A 22,296-nucleotide genomic window follows, 5' to 3' on the forward strand; every position below is an offset into this window, starting at 1 on the left:
GCATACAACAAAATATTATAACTAAAGAAAAACATCAATTGGAGACAGCCTGTACGATTTGTCAGTGATAATGAGGATTAAAACTACAGAGTCAGAGCTACTAAAGGTCATTTCCAAGATTAAGAGGAAGCATAAAATGCTAAGAGCTAAGAATTAATCTTACTGTTTGAGATCAAGGTGACAAGAATTAGGTGAAAACTGTGTTTGAACAAAGACAACCTGTGAAATAGGACAATCTGAAAGCAGCACATGCTCTGCGCCATCTTGATGACAGCCACGTGCATAAATGAAATACGTGTCTGGATGAAGCTGATAGCTGCCGTCAATTTTCCTGCTTCCACACCTAAATGGATTTGACAAAACATAAAACAAAACAGAGTGATCATTGGCTGCTTTAAAAGTGCATCCTTCCTGAGAAGCCGAACCTTTTCATGTTTCCTACAGCCTCGCTCTCGCCTGTAGCCGCCACATTCCAACTGTCTAATCCCTCGACTGAAGAGCAGATGACCCAGTGGCTCCAGGGTGCAAAACAGGAGAAGTAAATTAGGGGGAGTAGAGAGGGTTAGAGATGAGGGGAGGAAATGAAAAGGAATAGAGTGGCTCTTGAGCTGCAAACACACAGGGAGTGAGGCATAGGAAGGGATGAGAGCAGTTGAGTGCAAAGATAGCTTGATGAATAAAAATGAGAGCAATACACTCAATTACAAATCTATTTTTTTATTTAGACAAAATAATTAAGTATAACAAAGAAAAGAAAGTTTAAGATTGGGGCCTCAACAGGCCTCTTTGAATAAACACAGTAAGTTCAGGACTTCTGTGCAAATAAGAAGATTCAAAGAGTCAAAGTATTAAAGAAGGGAAAACACTGACATCTGTTTTACACCCAACATCTGCTGAGTCTGTTCATTTCTTAGAATCTTAAACATGAATAAAACCAAACCACACACAACTTATTATATAACAACTATCAACTAATAGACAGAAATCCATCATTTTAACCCTCACAGCAGCTAATAAAATGAAAAGCAAGAAAAACATCCAGTCCCCCAGCATTTATTTACATTTCCATGAGTAACGTGTTTTTGCATCTGGTGTCTGCAGCCTTTAAAACCTGTCAACTTTCACCTGACTTTGGGCGAGTCACATAATAGTCGGCCCGCTTTTACAAGTCAGGGTCTTATCAGTGCTGCTGGCAGTCAGGACAGGATCATAATTCATTCCAGACAGAGCCTGAGGTAGCCGAGGTGAGCAGTGGCAAACTGCAGCAAAGCAACTGAGAAATATAAACAGGTCCTGAATACGAGAGACTGTGCTTCATTCATAAAGCCAGCGAGCCTGAGTAGCACACTGATGATGATGTGGCGAAGCTTCTAATAAAAGGCTAATACTCGGTCTAAACCTTATTCTATCAACAGACACAATTTAAATAGACATTTTCTCAGCTCAGCCAAAAGGTGAGAACATGGTGGTGAAAACATTTACGTCAACTGGACGAGCACTGAAAACATTTCATGAATTGTTAAACAATAATTGGTTTATTGCTTCTTCAAAGTCAAGTGGTGAATCTGCAAATGGAAAAAATAATGTCTATGGCTTTCCTCACTGTGTCTTCAACAAGATATGAAGTGCCGGTGTGTACATCCAGTGTGTCATTCAGGGCACGACAGAGTAGGGTTGATAGGGCAGCAACTTCTGTCGTTCATTGATCGCGTAAATCCATGCAGGTTTAACAAAGTTCAGATTGGTGTTCTCCATCAGTGCCTGGGTTGGAAACAGGATCAGAGAGAGTCATGAATTGTTCTTGCTGCATTACAAACGGATTTAAATAAAGAGACAAAAGAGCTAACTCACATGCTAACAAGATATTGAAAATACACATACATATAGAAATGTTCAACATTCTTCAGCATTTGTTTGTCATCTTTGGCTGTGACTGTTAAAAAAATGCTGATATAAGGCCAAAGAAAGAATCTGACTGAGAGAGAGAGAGAGACAACTCACATCTTCAAAAGAGTCATGCCACCCTTCACTGGTTATTACAAACTGCACCTTCTCTGTCATGTAGTCCTCGGTCACTCTGGAGCAGAGACAGTGCATTTTACAAAGATTTAGTTACAAACATTTTGGTTTTCATGCTACATCTCTGTTGTACATCACTGTAGGGAAGTCTGTCTCACCCATTAAAGGCAACGATGTACCGCAACAGCAGACGCCTCTCGTTGTTAGGAAATTTGCCGTAGAGGAAAAAGTGCTTTCCCCTCAAGAAGTCTGGAAGAAATTACAACAAGGGAAGAGAAAGGAGAAAAAGAGTAAGATGGATGATTACACAACATAGAGGTGGAGTAATTACAGGGGCTGTTTTATAAAAGGGAGAAAAGAGCAAACAGGAAAAAAAATGGTATACGTTTTGGCATTTGTGTGTGGCACCTCTAAAAGGCAGACAGCCATCCAATTACTTTCTGTCACTGTTTGCAATGTCCAACAAGGAAGGGAGACATGCGTTACTGTGATAGGAACAAGTACAGACAAAGTAGACAGGCAATAAGAACAAAGAGAGGCAAACCTGGTAGCTCAGGGATGGGATGGTCCTCCTCAGCCTCAGCATCGGTGTTCTCATCAGTCGAGCCGCCATATGGATCCTCCTCCTTCACCGTCTTCACTTCTGCTGTTGCTTTGTTCTGTCTGCTCTCCTTCTCCACCCTTTGCACAAATGTCAAAAAGAGATAAAATAAAGAAACATGTCAAACGAGGAAAGCTTATCTCTGCTCTGTGTCTGAACTTCTAACAGTGGTCACAGCTACACTGTACACCTGTAGAGCACAACAGGTCTCCTTTTCAGGGATAAGAGAAATATAATAAGCAAGAAATTAGAATGACAGGCAGGACTGTGGTCATGGAAATGACATTTCTGTTAATGGTTTCACATTCTTTCACTGTTCCACAAGTAGCTAAACACAAACAAAGACAGGAGCAGTGCTAGAAATAGATGTTGAAATTGTTTGTGGAGCTTTGCAGATACTAAGTGTAGATAATAAATGTATTTTTAAATGAAAGTAGTGACTAACCCATCTCTGCAAATCAGATTTTAGAATATATCAATGGTTGTGCTACTACTAGAGGCACAAGAGAGCAGAGGTGGAATCAATGACTGCAATAGATAAACTCGTCCACATGTACATTACAAGTTATTATTTGTCTTGTTTACCTCTGCAGCTCGTCCTCTGTGTCCACAGCAGATTCATCATCATCACCTCCTGTGAAATTAAGTATTAGTTTTTCAGTACAATGCACGTTAAATAGAAAACTGGCAGTTCAAAGTAAATTAATACTAAAAAAAGGGTGTTGATTAAAATTAAGTAGAAGTTTATAAGCATGAAAAGTTGTTTTTCAAAACATGCGTGACCTAGACTCTGTACTGTAGCAGAACACCCCACAACTTGGATGACCTACACTGCCTGAACGCAGCGCACTAGAGTTACAAGACGGTGTCACACTTTGGCATGGTTTTCTTAACCCTTAAATCCCTTGCATCTACAATTAATTTAATAAAATATAAAAGTGTGTGGATTGCAGTCAGTTAAAACAGATGGACATGGTAATTATAATGCCGTTTAGAAAGGCTGTAGCTAGGTTGTGGCTGTATCCCGCTTCCATCTTACCATCACTGCACTGTGGCCCTAATATTAAAACTAATTAAATATGATAATGAAATTCAGTTTCATACATTCTTGTGTTGTTGAGGAGGAACAAAGAGAAGACGCTCTAATTAAAATGTCATCTCCCTGTATGTGCTTGGGGGGTTCAGTGTTTGTTGTGTCTTCACTTTACGTCTGGGTTCCCATTAACATAGAAATGAGAATCATGCCCAAGTCCCTTCACAGCGATTATGCCTTTCCTTCGTTCTAGCTTCTCCCTCAGACAGAACTGACAGAATGTACTCTGCTTATGTCCTTTACAAGGTGGCGCTGTCAACTCAAGTGCTTCATAAAGGTGATCCCTTATGCCTAGTCCCTGAGCTCTTATTGTTCCCTCGGTGCTCTCAATTCATTCATTCAGTCCTCTTCAGTTGTACTGCTGCCCTCTCTCCCTCTTTAGTTATTTGAGCTAATAGAATGAATCACTTCCCATGAGTCACAGCCACTTACTATTCAGCCCTCGAATCTATGTGTAAAACACATCCAGTTAACATGTTTATTTCTTGATTTAAGATAGTGAGCAAATATATATATTTTTATTTACAGGGCTGTGAACCTTTGCCCTTTCTTCCTCTGTGACAGATGAATGTTTTTTCTGTCTCTCTTATTTCCTCTCGTTGCAATTCGATTGTTGGCAGGCTGCCCTGTGGCACTTTGGAGGTAAAGTGTGACGTATTTCTATACAGAGAGGAAAAAAATACTAAACCCTAAGTCTCAGACTCAAACAAAAAAAGAATTGGTAGTAAATCAGAAGTCTGCTTGCTAATCAACATGTTACGTTCCTGCTATTTAGTCTGAGAGAACATAAATATCTGTATCAGGTTTCATGGTAATCCATCCAGTTGTAAAGGTAAGCATCATGACTGAACTAGAATCACTGCCTCACAGTTGCAGTTTACATGCAGGTCTATCCAGACTCCTATTCTTATCAATTCATCATTTCAAGTGGATGTTTGTGCCAGATGTACAGAAATTCGAAGAGCGACCCCTTTGATATTGGATTGACGTGAACGAGACAGATGTGAGGTCAAAGCGACCGACGTTTGACCATCAAAATTTAATTAGATCATCAATATGAGAAATCTGAAGGACGTTTACTGTGAAATATGCAGGAAATAACATGTGGGTGACAGGAGGTCAATGCTCTGATTCAATGACCTTTTAGTGAAGGGGAAATGTTTCCTGTTAGGACATAAAAGTAGTACTCAATTATCAAATGTGTGGCAAAGACGACAGGACCATGTTTTTGTACTATTAGAGGCCGTTCTAAATGACAAATGAAGTGTCAGAGAACTTAGAACTCAGATAAGTCATAGATTCCCCTTTTACTCAGTACACAACCCAAAGTGTTAACATTAATTTAACATCAGTGTTAAGTACCTTGGAAAAACTGCAGTGATATAAAGGCTGGGAGACATAACTTATAAAAACGTTTGTTTTAACCTTCAACACACAGGATAATGGAGAAGATATTCTTGCTCTTTTTTTTTTTTGGTTGTTTCCATGACTAAGTGCTTCTTTGATCTTGACCGTCATTTTGTGATTACCTCTAATTCAATGGGCCGGCTGCCCAATTCTACTTAAATTATCATTTCAGCCTGTTTCAGGTGAAGTTCAGCTACAGCTGCAAAGAAAACAAGATTTAAGACACCGTAACAAGTGTCAACTTTCCAGAACAAAAATGCACTTTATGCAGTACACTAGGAAAATAAGAGATGTCTGGCTTCACTGAAGCGGCCCTGCTGATGTTGACTGAATCTTAAATGAAATAAAAAAAGATTTAAATCCCAGTGGCACTTGCAATAAAGTTGTCTGATGCAAACCTTTTTCATCCACATCCGTGGAGCCACCATACTCATCATCATCATCATTGTCGTCATTCCTCTTTTGTGGTGTGTTTTTGGGGGTGACCTGTCTCTCTTGCTTCTGTGGAGTCTGCAAAAACAGCATTGACAGAGCATTAAAAATGTGACAGTTAAAAACTGGCAAAATTATTTTTTAACATTTATATCCAGTCATTTGGCAGACACTTTTATCCAAAGCGACAAGTGAGGCACAAGGTAAGCAAAATATCTAAGGCAAGGAGAAACCTAGGTAAAGTGCTCTAGGAATATCTGTTTCCCCTTCATGAGGTGTAAATGCAAGATCTATTCATTTTTAATTAATATTTAATGATGTTTTTACTTTTTTTATAGGAACATTTAAAAAACAAATTAACCTTTGTGTTCATTTCCTCTTCACTCTGGTCGTCCATATCCATTTCGCTCTCCGAGCTCGACTCTGCTCCATCCATCAAATACCTGGGGGAACACAGAAATGGGATGCACACAATGTGTCAGCATGATGAAAGGATAGAGAGAAAAGAGTGCTTGCGCAATATATCTTGCTTCCAATCAGCTTTACTTGAACAATGCATCAAATAGGAGTGGGGCTTTGTCAGCCGACAGTGGAACAAATGGAAGATTCAGAGTGAAGGTAATATTTTTCAACAGGAAGTCTTGATGTTTAAAGCATTGCCACTGGCTGTATATTAAATACTTTGAAGTTCACCTGCTGGGACAAAAGTCTATAAAACTGAAGGGGGGGAGGAAAAAGAAACTGAAAAACGCGCCTATCAACATCCCAGTCCTAGATTAACCTTTGTATCAGGACACCACCAGCATCAATTAAAAATGGCTGTTAAAAAGCAGCATATCTGTCAAGTGTAATACGTATACGTGCTGTATTCCTGTTCTTTTCTTCTAGTTATAAAAGAGTTACCTGCAGCCATTGTTGCAAAGTGCAACAACTGGGGGCACAGTTTTATCAAGTGACCATTTTCTTTAACAATTTCTTCATCACAAACTAGAACTACAATTGCAATATCTTCCTCTAATTGTGGCAGAAAGCTTTAAATGTGTTTGTTCATCTACTTATAGCAGCTGGCCTGTTGTGTCGAGCTCAGGAATTAGGCAGACATTCAATATTTTTTTTTTCTCAAACTCATATTTTTTAATGAAGCTACTAGACAAGTGGACAGTGCACAGCAAATGCTTTTCTGGAGAGATTGGAGAGGCTCAGCAACTGGGTAAGAATAAAAACACGAGAGGAGATCAATGATGACAAAATAATTGGGTTAAACTGTGGTGTCACGTTCCCAGAATAAAACACAGGGAGATCGTCTGAGGACTTCTGAGTGCATGAGGTGTTGGTTGTAGTGAAATATAAAATGCGTACATCATGCAACAGATCAGCAAAAACTGCCATATTATAGTTGCCTACATGCATATGCTAAAAGTCAGCAGATATATCCACTGTATGCTTACTAAATGTATAAAGCACACGGACATAAGATAGGTCCAACAGCACAAACTTAGAAAGTTGCCATTTTACCAAATCCTCATTTTCATTTAGATACAGCTCTATTGTGATGGGGCGTTGTAGAGCTGCTTGAGTGTTTTCTGCTCTCCCCTCTTTCTGCCTATCTCTGGATCCTCACTGATTGGATAATGACTATGGAGAAAGTATTTCTTAGATGCTTAGCTGATGTCACAATCCCATTAATAGATACACTACACAGCCCATATGCGAGGCAGGATGATGTTGCGCATTTGTTTCCAGATGCTCCGTGACAATGTGCTTGTGGTGCGTGATGGAGTAACAGTTGGAGAGAGAGAGAGTGTGAGTGTGTGTGTTTGTGTGGGTACTTGCCATCATCAAAGTAAGTGGTTCGTTTAATTACCCATAGCAGATGCAGATTTTAAATAAAGGCTACATCATCAAAGCTGCACACTCCACGTGCTGCACAATAGCGGTGCTGAGCAGGGAAATGGATTATTCTTACAACAAGAGACGGGGGAGACCGGGGGAGAGGGATCTTCAGCACAATCAGTTAGTGACAGAGAAAGGCGAGCACAAGTGAGAATGACGACACAGGCCGCAGCGAACGTCTCATTTCAATGCACTTTTTGAGAATCTTCAAGTAAGGATCAGATTTCACAAAAGCCAGGCACTATGTGCCATCACCTCTGAGCAGTTCTTATTTAAAAAGCTTTCTACATTAGCCTCTCTCTGCCCCTCTCTATCAGTTTCTGTGCTGTGCACACTGTGGCTGTCCAGAATAATCCTATTAAAACTCTCTCTAACCACTTTTATTTCTGGCTTTGACAACAAACCTGATCAAAACATTATCTAGAGATGTCACCTGCTGAAGCTGGATGGCAATCTCTTTGAAATGACTGTCAAATTAAATGAATTAATAATGCCACATGAAAGGCAAATCTAAGGTTTTGCTCCATTTCTGTGTGATGGCAAACAGAAAGCTGATTATTAAATAGTTAACAAATAAATTTTTGACTAATAGTTTCAGCACCAAACTTGCATTTAATGCTTGAAAGTGATCTGTGGATATATTTGTGTTTTCAATAACACCATGTCCTCTTTGAGATATGCACACTTCAATGTGAAAATGAGCCGGTGATGTTACACACTGGTGTCATATCTGAAAAGAACCCAGACATTTTTCTGTAAAGGTCACACTGGCAATGTGAATGAAAAAGAAAGGTTGTAGCTTAATTTCTGTAACACTTTCTGTACAGTTAAGAGATCACAGTGGATAAAAGGGCCTATTTTTCAGGCAGCAGAATGTGTCATACATAATAAAAGATTACACTAACGAGACATTTGATTTAAAAAGGTATCTGCAGGGTTGACGACCACTGTCAATCACCCACATTGAGAATCTCACAATGAATCAAGTTCAAGGTAATGTGTCCAATCCATCTAAGCCGTCCAGTCAGCAGTCTTCTTCTTTGATGTCATTACTCTCCAAAGGTAAGAGTGAAAAAAACAACTCCAGAATATTTTACCAGCACTGCAGCTCAAGCTACTGACCAGTTCTGTAACTGAGACTTCAGTGTTTGTCAGAGGAAGCAAGTACAGAAGACACGGAGTCATTACTATTATTAAATATTCAAATATAGTAAAATTAATGTTGTATAAGGCACAACAGCAAACTGATTGTTAGTTGAGCTGAGTAGCAATTACTTTGATTATAGCCTGTGCCTACAGTCATTTTTTCATACATGAAGCAGCTGAAATTATTTTTAAAGGAATTTAACATTTTTAAAGTCTTCACAGAATAAACACGTGTGTTGCACTTTCTTTGTGTGCTTACAGTATTAGCCAGAGGCACCGATCAATCCGCTAAACCCTACATTACCACAGGTCTATTATAGTGAACACAGATCTCAAACCCTTCAGACATTTACAATCTCGAGCCAGCTTGTTTCCTCATTGCAGTAAGCATAAAAGCATAAAGTAGCTACTCTCTTTACCAAATCTTAAAACTCAGCATTCATTAGACAGTCATGCTACAGTATGTATGTAGCACATAGTTAGCATGCTGTTATTGCTGCTGCTTCTGTTGAACCAAATGAAAGGTACTCCAGCTGGTAGGGATGTAATGATTCTATTAATTCATGGGTCTGTTCGGACTTTAGTTTCTGAGCCAGTTCAGTTCATACCTTGGTTTTTGTTTTGTTTTTCATTTTCTTGGGGTCGATTGGACAAAACAAGATATTTAATGTCACCATAGGCTCTGGATAAATGTTATGAGAATCAGGAAGAAAGGAAGAAGGAAATATTTCATTCACACTATAATTTTAGCCACTCAATTGGTTTAGTATTTCATGATGCTCCCAATGTTGTTTGCTGTGACTATCCATAAAGACTGTCACTTATATTGTTAGAACTAAATTAGTAAAATATTGTGATATAGTTTTAATTCTATATTGCCCATCTCTAATGGGCATTTTTAATTTTCTAATGCTAATACCTTATAGACTCTCCAATTGATTCCTCACATGAAGAAAAAATGGTAAAGCAAAGTTTCATACAGTATAACACAAGTACAGTACTATTCCAATTAATTTTGCTTAAGATGGGTTTTCAGCTCTACATTATTCAGTAGACACAGACTCATATGGAGTGATGATAAAAAACCTTGATGTTGCAAAAGCTCCCCCAATAATGAGGCATATAATTAGAGAGCTGCTGGAGCTGACCGGGTTGGATTTGTGATCACAGCAGGCATCAGCTGCTCAAGGTTACAATGTTCTCTGTAGCAAGTGGGCATCACTGCTGTGAGGGGTGTATTTCTGGACGCTTCAATCAGTGTGAGTGCTGTGCACAGATTGTACAATGTAGAAGTACAGATGTGGCTTAAGAGAAAGTATTAATCAAAGTGAATTAATGCAATGAACGCATGCTCTGTACACTAAAACAGGGTGTCAGTAGGCACAAGTGTCATGACAGTGAATTCCAACCAGCTGATTCTGTGGCCACAAAGGTCTGAAATTCCACCTCAATTCAGTTTTAAGTCACTATTATAACTATAAAATCTTCTCTCTAGTTTGTTGTGTATTTCTGTCTCTCTTACTTTTTATAGGAGATCTTCTGTTTCCTCTTATGGCAGTCGATCACCCAGTCCTTCCGTACGATGATGCCCCCTGCTGATTTCACCTGGCTGTACTTAGGGGTGTTAGCGAAGGCACAGCTGGAGATTAATGCGCCAAAAACAGATGTGCACACACAAACACACACATAGAACAGAAACACATACGGTTACATCACAAAGAGAAGCTGACAAGGGCAATAGTCTGCTCTGACAGCAGCGATCAAGATGCAACCAAACTGAATTATTGAGTGCACCAACAGAGCTGTTATGCAATCCAGTAATCTGTTTCAATGATAACAAACAACTACAGATGAAAATATCTCATGAAAAAACATCCCCTATATTACAATTGCCTCAATAAATCATATGTTTACCAACGTTCTAGATATTTGAATAAAGTGTGGCAACGCAAAAGGTACATCGACACACCTTTTTATATGTGTACAAAATCACAAAGGCCCTGAAAGAGTGTGGCTGAATCTATAACCTGTGAAACCGGAAGGGAAGTTTTCTTTGATCACTGTTCCTTACAGCGACAACTTTTGATTTGTGGAATATAAAATCTGACATTATGTCATCTCAAAGTCTGAGAAAACTGTCACAACATTTTGCATAAATTTATGCTCAAACTAAACTACTTTACAACTACAGGAAGTTAAAAATCTATGTACTGTAAGACTAAAACAGATATGTTGCTTTACTGTGGTAACTCTATTGTGTCATGTAAAATCTCAAAATACACAGAGTAAAGTAATAGTTTTTAAATTTTTTATCAATTTATTTTTTATTTATTTTACCCTTGGTGCAAATTAAACAAACCACATTAACAACATACATCATGTTAACTTGTGAGTTTTAGAGAATCTGCTACGTGGATTTTTTTTAGCTTTTAGTCTTTATGCTAAACTGAGCAGCAGCTAGTTTAATTATAACTATGCAGACATAATACTGGGTTCAGTTGTCCGATCTCAGTCTCCACATATTTCCCTAAAACTTGTATCATAAAAACATTTCACACATACGTGCTATAGTGAGGACAACTTAAATATACAGTTTATACATACTTTTCTTTTTTTCCCCTCCCTGATGGATACTTACATAAGGTGTGTGGAGTCAGGTGTCCAATCGGGTCGATACTTAGCTCCCATGTCCAGAGCCTTTTCTCTAATCTCCCCTCTAAAGGGGTTCTGAAAGCCACTGAGGACAAAGACAACCCCCTCCATGATCCGGTTGAATGGGACCTGTTGAGTACTCTTGGATTTTGCTTTTTGTTGTTTGGTTTCAGGTTTTGGTTTGGACTGACTTTCTTTCTTCTTTTCAGAGGATTTCTGTGCCGGGGAAGCTGAAAAGACAATTTAGAAAATCAAGGCATTTTTCAGTAAGAAAATAATCTGTATGCTCAGACTCATAAGCGGTGAGGTAAATGTTACCTTTTGCTGCACTGGGAGTGGGTGTGCTGGCTGTGCTGGGTTTGTGTTTAGGGGTCGTAGTTTTGGCCTCAGGTGAGCCAGCTGGACTCGCTTTCTTTGAAGGGGGAGGGCCGGAGGCAGACTGACGCTCTTTGCTGAACTCAAACTTTCTTTTTGCTGGAGGCTATGAAGAAACAATTAATATAAATAACTAACAATCTGCATGCTCGAAGCACTAAAATGACAGTGTTCCTGTTTGAGACAGGAGCTGTGGATGAAGAGCTGTTACATGACAACTGGAATAAAGAGGAGTTGCACAAAAAGTTCAACTGATGGGTACATTTCATAATATTATAATTAGCTTAATTGTTGCCAAAATGTAGGAGAAAGTTTTTTCCTCTGATGATTAGTGAGTCATCTAAAACAAATCTTTATCACACAAAATGGTGACAATGATTATGCTAATTTTTAAAGTATTATAGTCTTTAGTAAAAGACAATTAGAAAAATAAACTGAACTGATTATCACTGTGATTTAACGCACTAAACTATTCCCAGGCGCGTACTTTATTTATGCAGTGTATTTAAATAAAAATTTTCCTATTTATGTTTTTCTTTCAAACGTTAATATGACATGTAGCTGATATCTTGTCTGTTCAAGCAGTTAAACAGATGCAGTTTTTGTGCCAAAAAATATTTCAAGCTATTTTCTGAAGTTGATGAAAGCTACAAAAAACTGCATGAAAATTGATGAACCAGTATTTTCAAACAGTGGAAAACACCACTGTGATATATTAAAGGATGAAAGCAGAGCTCATTACACATAGTGAATTGATCTTGTGTTTAAATCAAGTGTGCCTGAAATGAACATAAAACTGAAACCAACACAAAGTTTCCCGTAAACATCTAAATAAGTCACTTTTGACAGTTTGTGCTGTAAATAGTGATGTGACTGTCGCTGTGTGTCAGTCACCTCCCTGACAAGCGTATTAAAAAATAGGGGAGAGAGAGAAAGAAAGGCAAAGCGATCGGGAAGCGTCTTTTCTGTCTCTACACAGCTAAAATCAGAATTTTCCCAAATCAGGCCAGGTCAGAGGAGAAATCAGATGACTCTTTTTCTGCATGTATACTCGGATTTCCAGTAACCAGGTTTATTGAGTGCATGTAAATGTATTCCCCAATTACCAAAGAAACCTTGTTTCTCTCAGTACCATGGTCACTTGAGTCCATGTAAACGCACTGAATGAGGGTGACAGTGGTGTGCATTACCTGCGGTGAGGCAGAGCTGGAGGAGGAAGGTTGGCTTGAAGAGTGTGGGGTGCCACTAGCATGCAGGGCAGCAGAAGCATAACTCAACTTCTCATTCTGAGGAGACACTGAAAAGAGATAAGTGCAGAGGGTTGGTGAGGGAACAAAGGAAAACTATTCACACAAAGCAATTTGATAATAAGAACTGCCTTTGAAGTCACTCTTCGCTCTTGTCTCTTGGCACACTTTAGTAGCTTTAAATAAATCCTAATTAGGCCTGTGCTGCGTTTAATTGTTTGAATTGATTACCCCTTTCTAATCACAAGGACTCTGAGCAAATTGAATTGGCCTTCAGTAGCTGGTAAATTTAAATCAATGGATTTACCTTTTAGTGGGGTACTGGACTTTGTTGCATTGTCCCGATTGAAGAAGAGACTGCCAGGTTGAAGACTGGGCCCAGATGAAGGAGACTCATCCTTCACCTTGAACTGTCCCAGCTTTGTCAGTTTCTGGCAGGAGAGAAGAAAGAAAGGTTCAGTGTTAAAAGACAGGATGAAAGGACTGAGTGAAGTGTTCCCTTTAAAACAACAAAAGGTTTCATCTTCACAAATTACTTTATAGCCTAAAAGTTTGTGCTGCTTAGAGGACAGATTAAATGTGCTGCACATAGTGCAGTGACACACTGTGTCAACTTTTAGTGCTGAATTCCCACCAGAACATCAGTGTAAGTTTAAAATCTGAAAACCAAAATCTATTTTTGTCAACTAAAAAAGGTGCTGATAACAGAGCAATGGGATATTTAATCCTGCAGTAGCACACTCAAACAGCCCAACGAGTTATAATTCAAAGCTTTTTGTTGGTGCCATACAAAATGTGCATCAAGTTAAAAATTTCCCAAAATAAAATTTATTGACAAAGTACAATCAATACAAAGACATAAACACAGAGAGCAGAAGCTGTGGCATTAACTTCTTGACTAATCTAACTCACTGCCATGTCATTTTCTGTCATTTATGCAAGTGAAATGATCGCTCTGAAGGCTGCAGATGCGTCTGCTCAGATATCAGCTCGATAAATCGACTGACCACTAGTCTTCAAAAACACTGAGAATATGATGCTGAACTTACTGGTGAGGTTGTTGGAAGGGGGTCATTTTTGTCAGGAGGTGAGTGGAACTTGACAAAGGCCAGTCCATAGGCTATGTTCTATAAATACACACAGAAAAACATCTTAGACCATTTCAATTTTAATTAAAATACCAAAATCCCTTCACTGGCCCCCAGTTCAATACAAAATATACAAAAAATGATTATTATATTTAAAATTTAAAATCCTGATAGTGTGTTTGGCACTAGGTGGTTCAGTTTCCCAGTATTTTTCTGACCTGCTTACCAACTACAGCCCTTTTAGACCTCTCAAATTCCTAGAATCGAGATCCCCTGATTCAAAATATAAATAAGGTCTAGAACATAAACTTAAAAAAATTGCTTTACCCACTCTGAACCATTCCTCTGGAATGGTTTGCCTGATGAAATAAGGTCAAAATAAAAACTGCTCTTTTGTTTAAAGCTAAGTCTAAAACCTTTCTGTTTTCTCAGGCCTATGAATTGTTGTTGTTTTTGTAGCCATTGTGTCTGACCCAAAGTATCTGATATGTATGTTTTTATGGGTTTCTTTATAATAAAATGTTCTGTACAAACACATTTGCATTTGCTATTGTATGGACACCATACTCTCTTTAAAACCTGAAGTTATTTTTAACGTATTGTTTGATAGAAATCACTGGGAGCTTACTTTGTTGTATGGCTGGCTGCATACAAGTTTTACTCTGTCCCACTTTTCCTGTGCTGTGCTCTTCTGCAGCTGGTTTGGCCCAAAGAAACGCACTCGGTTCATGTTGGTGCTATTGCGGCTCTCCGTGGGGGACATGAAGGATGACATAACTAGAAGAACCTCAAAATCAAAGTACATAATATGGAGTGATTACTCATTAACATAGTAAGGAAGTGATATCATTTTACTAGTTTGGTTTTGAAAGAATACCTCATAGTCCTGATCTTTGACAGCTGAAGAATTCCCAACCAACACCTCAATGAAAGCCGAGCCTTCATTTCCAATATCAATGCTGTGTATCTGCTCCTCCTTTTCAAACTAAGAAAAAAAAGTAAGAGTGCCAAATAATTTAAAAATGCAACCAGTATAAAAACTTTTTGTATTTTTATGTTAAGGAAACATTTCCACAGATTAATCACCCCCCTTACTCATAAAATAATGTAATAAAGGGATAATAATGTGAAGTCAGTGCTGCAGAGAGCACTGACCTCACTAGCTAGTAAGGCTTTATAAAAAGGTAAGCTAGTAAAATGGAGTAAAGATGACCGAGATATCTACTTTTCTCCCAGACATGATTAAAAGTCAGCATTTGGCAACTTTACTGCTGCCTTATCCACAGAGAATAATTGAAAGTAAAAAAAAAAATAAATAAAAAACTGCTTTCAATATATTCTCTGGTCAAAAAAAAAGACAACCAAAACCATAAGAAAAGGGAAGCGGCAAGCCTCTTCTACATCCACACAAATGTACTGTTTAAGTAATGTGGCATACACAAGTATATCTATGAGCACAAACTAAACACTTGCATAGCAAAAATAACTCAGGAGATGAGGAACTGGCAGACGCTTTAATCCAAAGCGACTTCTAAGTGATGTACAAGGTACAAGCATAGGGAGGTATTGCCTCAGGACCCCTGCTGGAGCTAGGGGTCCTAGCCACAGCTAGGATTCAAACCTCAGTCTCTCGCAAGGAGGGCAGGGATCTAACCAATACACTATCCAATGTTTATGTTGAATTAAACAAATTCCCAACACCCTGAAGCCACATACAGAAAGGTTATAACTAATATTGGAGTAGATCCTGCTGTGACTGAATTCAAAACCATGCAACCACTGCCGGTTAAAAACTTGAGTATGAGAGGAAAGAGTACCTGCAGGATAACTGATGTCTGCTTCTCCCCGGATCTTGCTGCTTTCCACTTTCTGTAGGTGTCAGAGCTCAGCAGGTTGTCTGCCTTGTGGGTCTGTTATACACGATGACGTGAAATGAGTGGAAGAAAGCCTCACATTTGGCTAGCGTTAAATGCTTGAAAAATACATCTCGGATACATCAAGAGACACAAAATTCAGTGGAAGTGACATAAGAACAACTTACAGTGTCCTCAGTGCTGCAAGACACGACGTGCTTGAGTTTGATTTCTGGCATGTTGCTGATTCTCCACAAGATAAACACTTATGTTGACTAGCTGCAGAGACGCGAACGGAGCGCCTGTCTTGCCACTAAGCTGTATCGTGACCGGCTAACAAAACATAAAACACACCAGGTTTCAGTGGGAGCGACTTTAAACTCTAAAAATAAAACTAACTCTGTTTCTATTTAGCGACAGACAATTTGCTAATGTGATAGCACGCTAGCAAACAATAGGCAGAGGGAACTTTTCCTGATTAGCCTGATGATTTTAACACACCTAAAGGGCTGTTATACGCGACCTTATCAAACTAGCATGTACTAGACACATATCCGCTCACTTTGCATTACCGCAAAACTCAGAAAATAAATATAAATGTGTTTAAATTTTAGGTATATGTGCATTGAGGGAAACTCATTTTCCCACCAAAAGGCTGTTGTCTCATAACGTGACGCAACTTCCGGCCAATGACGCTCCCATCCAATGAGCGTGTCCCTCTTCTTCTTCTTCTACTATTTTATCAGCGCATCAGCGGCTAATATCGCCACCATGTGTCCAGAATGTGCACATGTAACTTACAAGCACCCCTATGCAATTATGGTGTGGATTAAAAAATGTGAAACAGATGAAATAGATCTCTTTAAACAAACAGTCAACAGTTAAAATTGTATTAAAATGTTTTTCAGCAGACCTATTTCATAGCAGGCATTTGGAAATCTGAAGCAGAAAAGATACAAATTGCCAAACACTTCTTGCTTCACTGTGTAATGAATTTAGCAAATTTCATTACAGCTTGTGCTGCAGTATTTCTCTCTCCAGAGGAACTTTAACCACTGCCTGAGGACAACATAATACACCTGCTGTTACACCTGCAACTGGAGAAGCAAACTGGTGAGAGTAAATGAAATATGACGATGCCTGAAGGGCTTTGTAGAATGGACACACACACACACACTCACACACAAAATCTTGTCAATTATCAAAGCTTTTGGTCTTTTATAAAAAGAGAACAGAGGTAGCAACTTGGAGACAGAAATTGTTCAGTACTGCAAAGACATCAGGGTGCATGATTTTGAGATGCCGATGACAGGGATGTACTAAAAGTACAATTTATATACAGTATCCTGAAAGCTACATTAATGCATGTGTTACTAATAGTAATAGAGGGAATCTGCGGTGTAGTGGGAGTTTATTGTAGCAGGTGAATCAGGTGACACAGAACTCAGAGGATCTCCAGGTAAATTGCTGTTTCTGCCTCGGCCACAGCAGTCCTCTGCACCTCCCTCATGCCTCTAACTCCCAAACCAGCTTGTCTGTCTAAGCCTCCTCCCTCTCCACGTCTTCTTCTCCCCCCACCTCTTCTGCTAATTGGACGAAGCTAAAAAAAGAAATGTGACTGTTAGTAATTTTAATCATCTCATAATATACATCAAATAGATAAGAGAGATAATAAGCTTGCCATGGTACAGTACAACATCAAGTTAATCCAATACCTGGTCAGTGTGGACAAAAAGAGGCGTGCAGTTCTGATATACAAGTTGGTAGCTGCCGTTAGTGTAGATATGAGTCACTTCTGTGCAGTTAATGTAGAGGGGCATCTTGTCCTGATAAATTCCCTGTCCTTCAGGGTACACAGCTGGATGTCTGCTTAGGACATTGCTTGGAGAAGAATAACACATACAGTATGTGAACATCACAGCAAACATTTGTAATTGTCAGGGAATGCTAATGTTATTGTTGATTTGCTTTACATACTTTCCGGCTTTCCTTCGGCAGCAGTAGAAAATAAGAGACATAAGGAAAATGACCAAACAGATGGCTGCAGCAGATATCACCCACAACATAAAAGGCACTGTTTCTGTACCTGGACAAAAGAAGCATCATTAGATCAGTACAGAAGTATGGTGTAAAGCAATAATCATCCCAGTTTCATTCTCAAACGGCCGTATAATAACATGTTTTATGGTTTAGTTGCCTGTTACTCATGCTTTATGTAATGAGTAACTTAGATACACAGTAATAAGAACTACCGCAATGAAAAAGCTGCAGGGTTCAACATATGGGTTTCTTTAGAACATTTCATGAATGATTCTTTAACTTGTTTTCAAGCTACTGGCATGCTACACAGACGTGCACAGAGACCCTACATCAGAGTGAATAAACAAGAGGCAGAGCTGTTTTCTTCTGAAACATTGCTTTGAACACACCTTCTTCCTGCAGCAAGACCTGGGAGTCATTTCCCAGCGCGTTCAAAGCAAAGCAGATCACCATCAGGGGTTTGCCCATGTGGCCCTTCAGAGTAGCCGTGAGCATGTGAGGCTCTGATGTTACTGACACGTTGTAATCATGAGGCGGAACAGTCCCGTTAACGCTCCAGGTGACGGCAGGTTTAGGGTTGGAGTCGACTGAACAGCGGCACAGCACCTCCATCTGCTCTACTACACAGCTGGAGGAGGGCCGGAGGATGACTGGTTTATCTGGCGGCAAGAGGGGACAGACCTTTACACTTTGCCAAATGCTTATGCTTTAAAATATCACAGATAATGTTTTGTACTTCAAATCATAATTGTTATTCTATTATTGGTATTTGTACTTCTGGAACAAATGCAATGTTGGGGTTTTATTTGTGTTTTAACTATTTTAAATTACAAATTATATTGCAGCATTATATCAAACTACTTAACCAAGACTCAGAGTGACAGTAAAGAGTTTATATTGAACAAGTTGTAAAAACCTGTTGAGACAAGCTTGTGATTTTATACTATACAAATAACAATATCAGTGGATCGCTTTGATAAGAGTACTGTGCATTAGTTTCTTACTGCGAGACTGATACTGCTTTCCTATGTGTAGTGTAAAAGTGAAGCTACAGTTAGCTCAGCCCAGCAAAGTGACTGGAAACACTGGAAACAGGGGATGAGTCAGACTGTAAATCTGATTTTCTAAAATAAACCCTTCACCAATTACATTTTAGCTGCACAACCTGCAGTGCGGTGAAACTCAGCCTGCTGTTACTGTTACTTTTTAATACTCAGTAAGAAAACTTATTTCAATTAAAAACAACTAATATTTATGTATACCTATTATAGGTTACAGGAAAGAGGATTACATTGTATGTTCAGTGATGTGTGCTCAGAGTTTCCATGACCAATCAGGTTCTGTGCTGTGCAGCGCACCCTCATGTCTCGAGTTATGTTGTACACTCGAACTGTGTGCGTGTGCTGGTGGAGGTGCACCGTTCTGCCTCCTTGAGTGTAGGACCAGCGATACTCTGATGCTGGCGGGTCAGCTTTGCATGAGCAGATCAATAAGGCACTGCCCCCCTCCACCACTGTCAAGGTCTGGACCTCAACTTTCACATCTTTTGGTGGAACTGCAGATCACAAAACAATAAAGCTTTAAGTGTAAACTGGGCAAAGACACATAAAGATATAAAGTAAAAGGTACCCACATGTCACATGCAGGTCCTGTGAAGTGGTCAGTGGTTTTGCTCCTGGATAGCTGACTTCACATCTGAGCCTTGGTTTCACCTGATGCGACACAGTGAAGGACAGAGGGGCCAGTAACATCAGTCTGTGGGGCTCTACATGTAGTGTCTGTACCTCCCCATGCTCAGTGCTGTTCAGCGGGCCTCCTCTCTCCAAGCTCCACCGCAGGGCCGGAGGTCTGGTGGGACACTGATAGAAGACAGAGCAGTTGAGGGTGACCAGCTGCCCCTCTCTCGCTGACAACGTGCCATGGATGACAGGAGCCTCAGGTGTGCCTGTCATTGAGTAGAAGCTGAGTCATTGCTATGATTTATTAGTGCTGGGTGTTTAATTAAAGTCAAATAATGACAAAAGAACAGTTCAGAGACATTACATGTGGTAGATTCTCTCCTAAGTGTTGGTGTTAATGTCCTGCACTTTTTTCTTTCCCAACCATAATTCAGTATCTCTGTATAGTATAGAAGTATAGAAAGAGAGCAGCAGGCCATTTTCTACTCACCCACGACATCCAGATTAAAGCTTTTTGGTTTTCCCCAAAGTGAGTCCCCAGCACTCTTCAGAGCTATCTCAAACATCCGTGAGTCATCCTGTCTGATCCTTTCTATCTTCACTGAGCAGTCACCATCTGTGATCTGGCCAAAGAGGGACATCCGGCCTAAGAAATCCCTGCTCACTTGATTCTTGTCCCTACTGTCAAAAGCCGTGCTCTGAAGAGGAATTAAATAGCCACCACCTCTGAACCTCAGCCTGACGTCCACCTGCTCTTTCTTTGACTTGAAAGCATGAGGAGCTGGAGGAGTGAAAGAGCAGGGAATCACCACACAAGAGCCCACCAGGGCTTGGACTCGGTCAGGGACTGAGGGTACAAGAGAGACAGTCTGGACCCCCCTCCACATAGCTGCTGATATGATGGAAAACAGAAAACTATGACATTTCCTTTAGAACAAAATTAGAAATGTTGTATTTTACTACGCTGTCTGTAAATGTGACCCAGAAAACATTTCGCAAGATGTATATTTAGAATTAGGGAAGAAGGCAACTACCCTTTTGGCTCTGGTACTAGAGAGCCAAAAGCAGTGCTACTACTGCTAGTTTTTCAATCTCTGGATATTAGTACATTTCCACAATACATTTAAAATACTGTATTTGCTCTGTCATTAACTTTATGGAGAAAATGCACATGCAATTTACATCAAAAGACAGAATTTGTATGAAAACATAACAAACTATAGTGCACTAGTTTCTGCAGAAAGCATTTACAGTCAACAAAAGACATTTCTACATCTCTTGAGTTATACTCATACTAAATGCAATGGTATCAGGAAAAACAACCCATAACTTTACCAGGCAAATATGTAATGCCCTTTCATTTTTATGCAAAACTACAAAGATATTTGGGATAAAAACATCATAAATATTGAATTTAATTACTCACCAATGATCAGAGGACACACAAGAAAGACTGTGCTCACATGCATGACTGCAACCCTGCTCTGCCAGCACAGAGGAAAGGATGAACAGTGAAGTAAAGAGGAGGAAGTTGGATCGTTTCTTTGTGCTCCTGAAACTATGACATCACTCAGATGCCGCATCTTCCATTTATTTTTTTGCTTTAATTTTAATTATAATTAATGTCATTTCACATTTCATTAGTAAATACACAAAGCAAATCAATCAATCAATTAATCAACTGCTTTAGATATTTCAAAAGGCTCAATTAGTCTTTGGCAATGGGAAATGTTTCCAAGGGAAAGAAAGACATCAGCAACTATCTGAAAGACAACACATGACAAGGAGTGAGTCACTCTCATGCTGTTGCTGTTTCCTCAAAGGTTCCAACTAAATGTGTTCATTTCTAATTCTCTCTGTCTACATGACCTGAACAAACCAAATATATGTAATTAGATAAAAGTGATAGCAGCAAAAGCTCCACAGAAAGTTAAATAAAAAAGATTAATGATTAACATTTCTCCTTGACATTGATTTATTGCTGCTCTGCTGACAATAAACAACAAAGTTATGTGTCAATGTTAGTGGCTCATTGAAAATTAACTTAAAAATTACTTTCAAGCTTTTGTTGTATTTTGCAGCCCTAAAATGTCCTGAAAACACTTTGCATTTTTCTGCATGTTACATTTAAACCACTGAAGGGGATTGGTGTGCTTCTGCAAGATCAAACACAGCCAAGTAATCACAGTCAGGGACAAAGACCTTAACTATCTGAACTATGAACCCATTGAATGGTTGTTTGAATTGCTCCTATGAAGTAGTACTCCACCTCCCTACACCTTAAGTAGAACAAACAGTGTTCATGCCAACACTCATGACTGCAGGGACCAAACTACACAGGAGGGTAAACTTACTGAAGGATTTCTTTAAGGTACGTATTTTAGTTAACGTCTGTGGTACAATTAGTAGAGAGTTCCTTACTGTATTTCATGTAGTAGTTTCCAGATTGTGTGCGACAACTGCTAAATCAACTGTAAGTTACACTGTGTTTTAAAGAGGGAGCACATTGTGTTTCCCTTTTTCCTCTTTACAGTCTAGCCTTATTTTCTGGAGCCATGAACTCGGCTCAGCAGCTGCTCCGGTCTCAGAGAGACTTCTTGCTGAACTGGACTTGCGACCACCCAGCTCCATTGCTGCGCTGGCTACGTGATGCTGAGGTACTCTCCTCTGCCCAATACCTGTCTCTGCTAGAGAGATCACCTTCCAATGCCGTGGCTCAGGCTTTAGAGATGGTGTGTGCCACTGAGGAGAGCAGCCAAAAGTTTCTGCTG

The 22,296-nt window shown here is 39.4% G+C and overlaps 2 protein-coding genes across 3 annotated transcripts; both read right to left on the minus strand.

The window, feature by feature from the left end:
- Positions 1-753: 753 nt before the first annotated feature.
- On the minus strand, positions 754-16,475 carry xrcc1 (X-ray repair complementing defective repair in Chinese hamster cells 1). 2 transcript variants are annotated; one of them, XM_026373023.1, is made up of 18 exons: positions 16,455-16,469; positions 15,995-16,139; positions 15,771-15,863; positions 14,831-14,938; positions 14,582-14,740; positions 13,915-13,992; positions 13,173-13,296; positions 12,809-12,915; positions 11,562-11,724; positions 11,230-11,473; positions 10,114-10,230; positions 5,914-5,995; positions 5,519-5,630; positions 3,206-3,254; positions 2,564-2,700; positions 2,178-2,268; positions 2,002-2,077; positions 754-1,761 (listed from the first exon to the last, which is right to left on the minus strand). In XM_026373023.1, exons 2-18 carry the CDS (start codon positions 16,043-16,045, stop codon positions 1,654-1,656), a joined length of 1,899 nt encoding a protein of 632 aa, XP_026228808.1. In that variant the 5' UTR covers positions 16,046-16,139; positions 16,455-16,469; the 3' UTR covers positions 754-1,653. The 2 variants fall into 2 exon arrangements, with proteins under 2 accessions (XP_026228808.1, XP_026228807.1); XM_026373022.1 differs by having other exon boundaries at positions 15,995-16,475.
- A 552-nt stretch (positions 16,476-17,027) lies between these two features.
- On the minus strand, positions 17,028-21,004 carry LOC113170286 (sialic acid-binding Ig-like lectin 14). Its single transcript, XM_026372322.1, has 8 exons — positions 20,952-21,004; positions 20,016-20,414; positions 19,480-19,791; positions 19,138-19,401; positions 18,236-18,505; positions 17,784-17,892; positions 17,522-17,687; positions 17,028-17,406 (listed from the first exon to the last, which is right to left on the minus strand). The coding sequence occupies exons 1-8, from the start codon at positions 20,992-20,994 to the stop codon at positions 17,251-17,253; spliced, it is 1,719 nt and encodes a 572-aa protein (XP_026228107.1). The 5' UTR covers positions 20,995-21,004; the 3' UTR covers positions 17,028-17,250.
- Positions 21,005-22,296: the final 1,292 nt, after the last annotated feature.

The sequence above is a fragment of the Anabas testudineus genome, chromosome 16 (genome assembly GCF_900324465.2).
Source record: "Anabas testudineus chromosome 16, fAnaTes1.2, whole genome shotgun sequence".
Taxonomy (NCBI): Eukaryota; Metazoa; Chordata; class Actinopteri; order Anabantiformes; family Anabantidae; genus Anabas; species Anabas testudineus.

Coding starts and splice junctions, on each gene's coding strand:
- xrcc1 (XM_026373022.1), bottom strand. CDS start 16,045: ATGCCAGAAATCAAACTCAAGCACGTCGTGTCTTGCAGCACTGAGGAC. Junction 5,996..10,113: donor CAGAAGATCTCCTATAAAAA/GTAAGAGAGACA, acceptor GTGTTCCCCCAG/GTATTTGATGGATGGAGCAG. Junction 2,078..2,177: donor TACATCGTTGCCTTTAATGG/GTGAGACAGACT, acceptor TCTCTGCTCCAG/AGTGACCGAGGACTACATGA.
- LOC113170286 (XM_026372322.1), bottom strand. CDS start 20,994: ATGCATGTGAGCACAGTCTTTCTTGTGTGTCCTCTGATCATTG. Junction 20,415..20,951: donor TGTGTGTCCTCTGATCATTG/GTGAGTAATTAA, acceptor TCATATCAGCAG/CTATGTGGAGGGGGGTCCAG. Junction 17,688..17,783: donor TGCCGAAGGAAAGCCGGAAA/GTATGTAAAGCA, acceptor TTCTTCTCCAAG/CAATGTCCTAAGCAGACATC.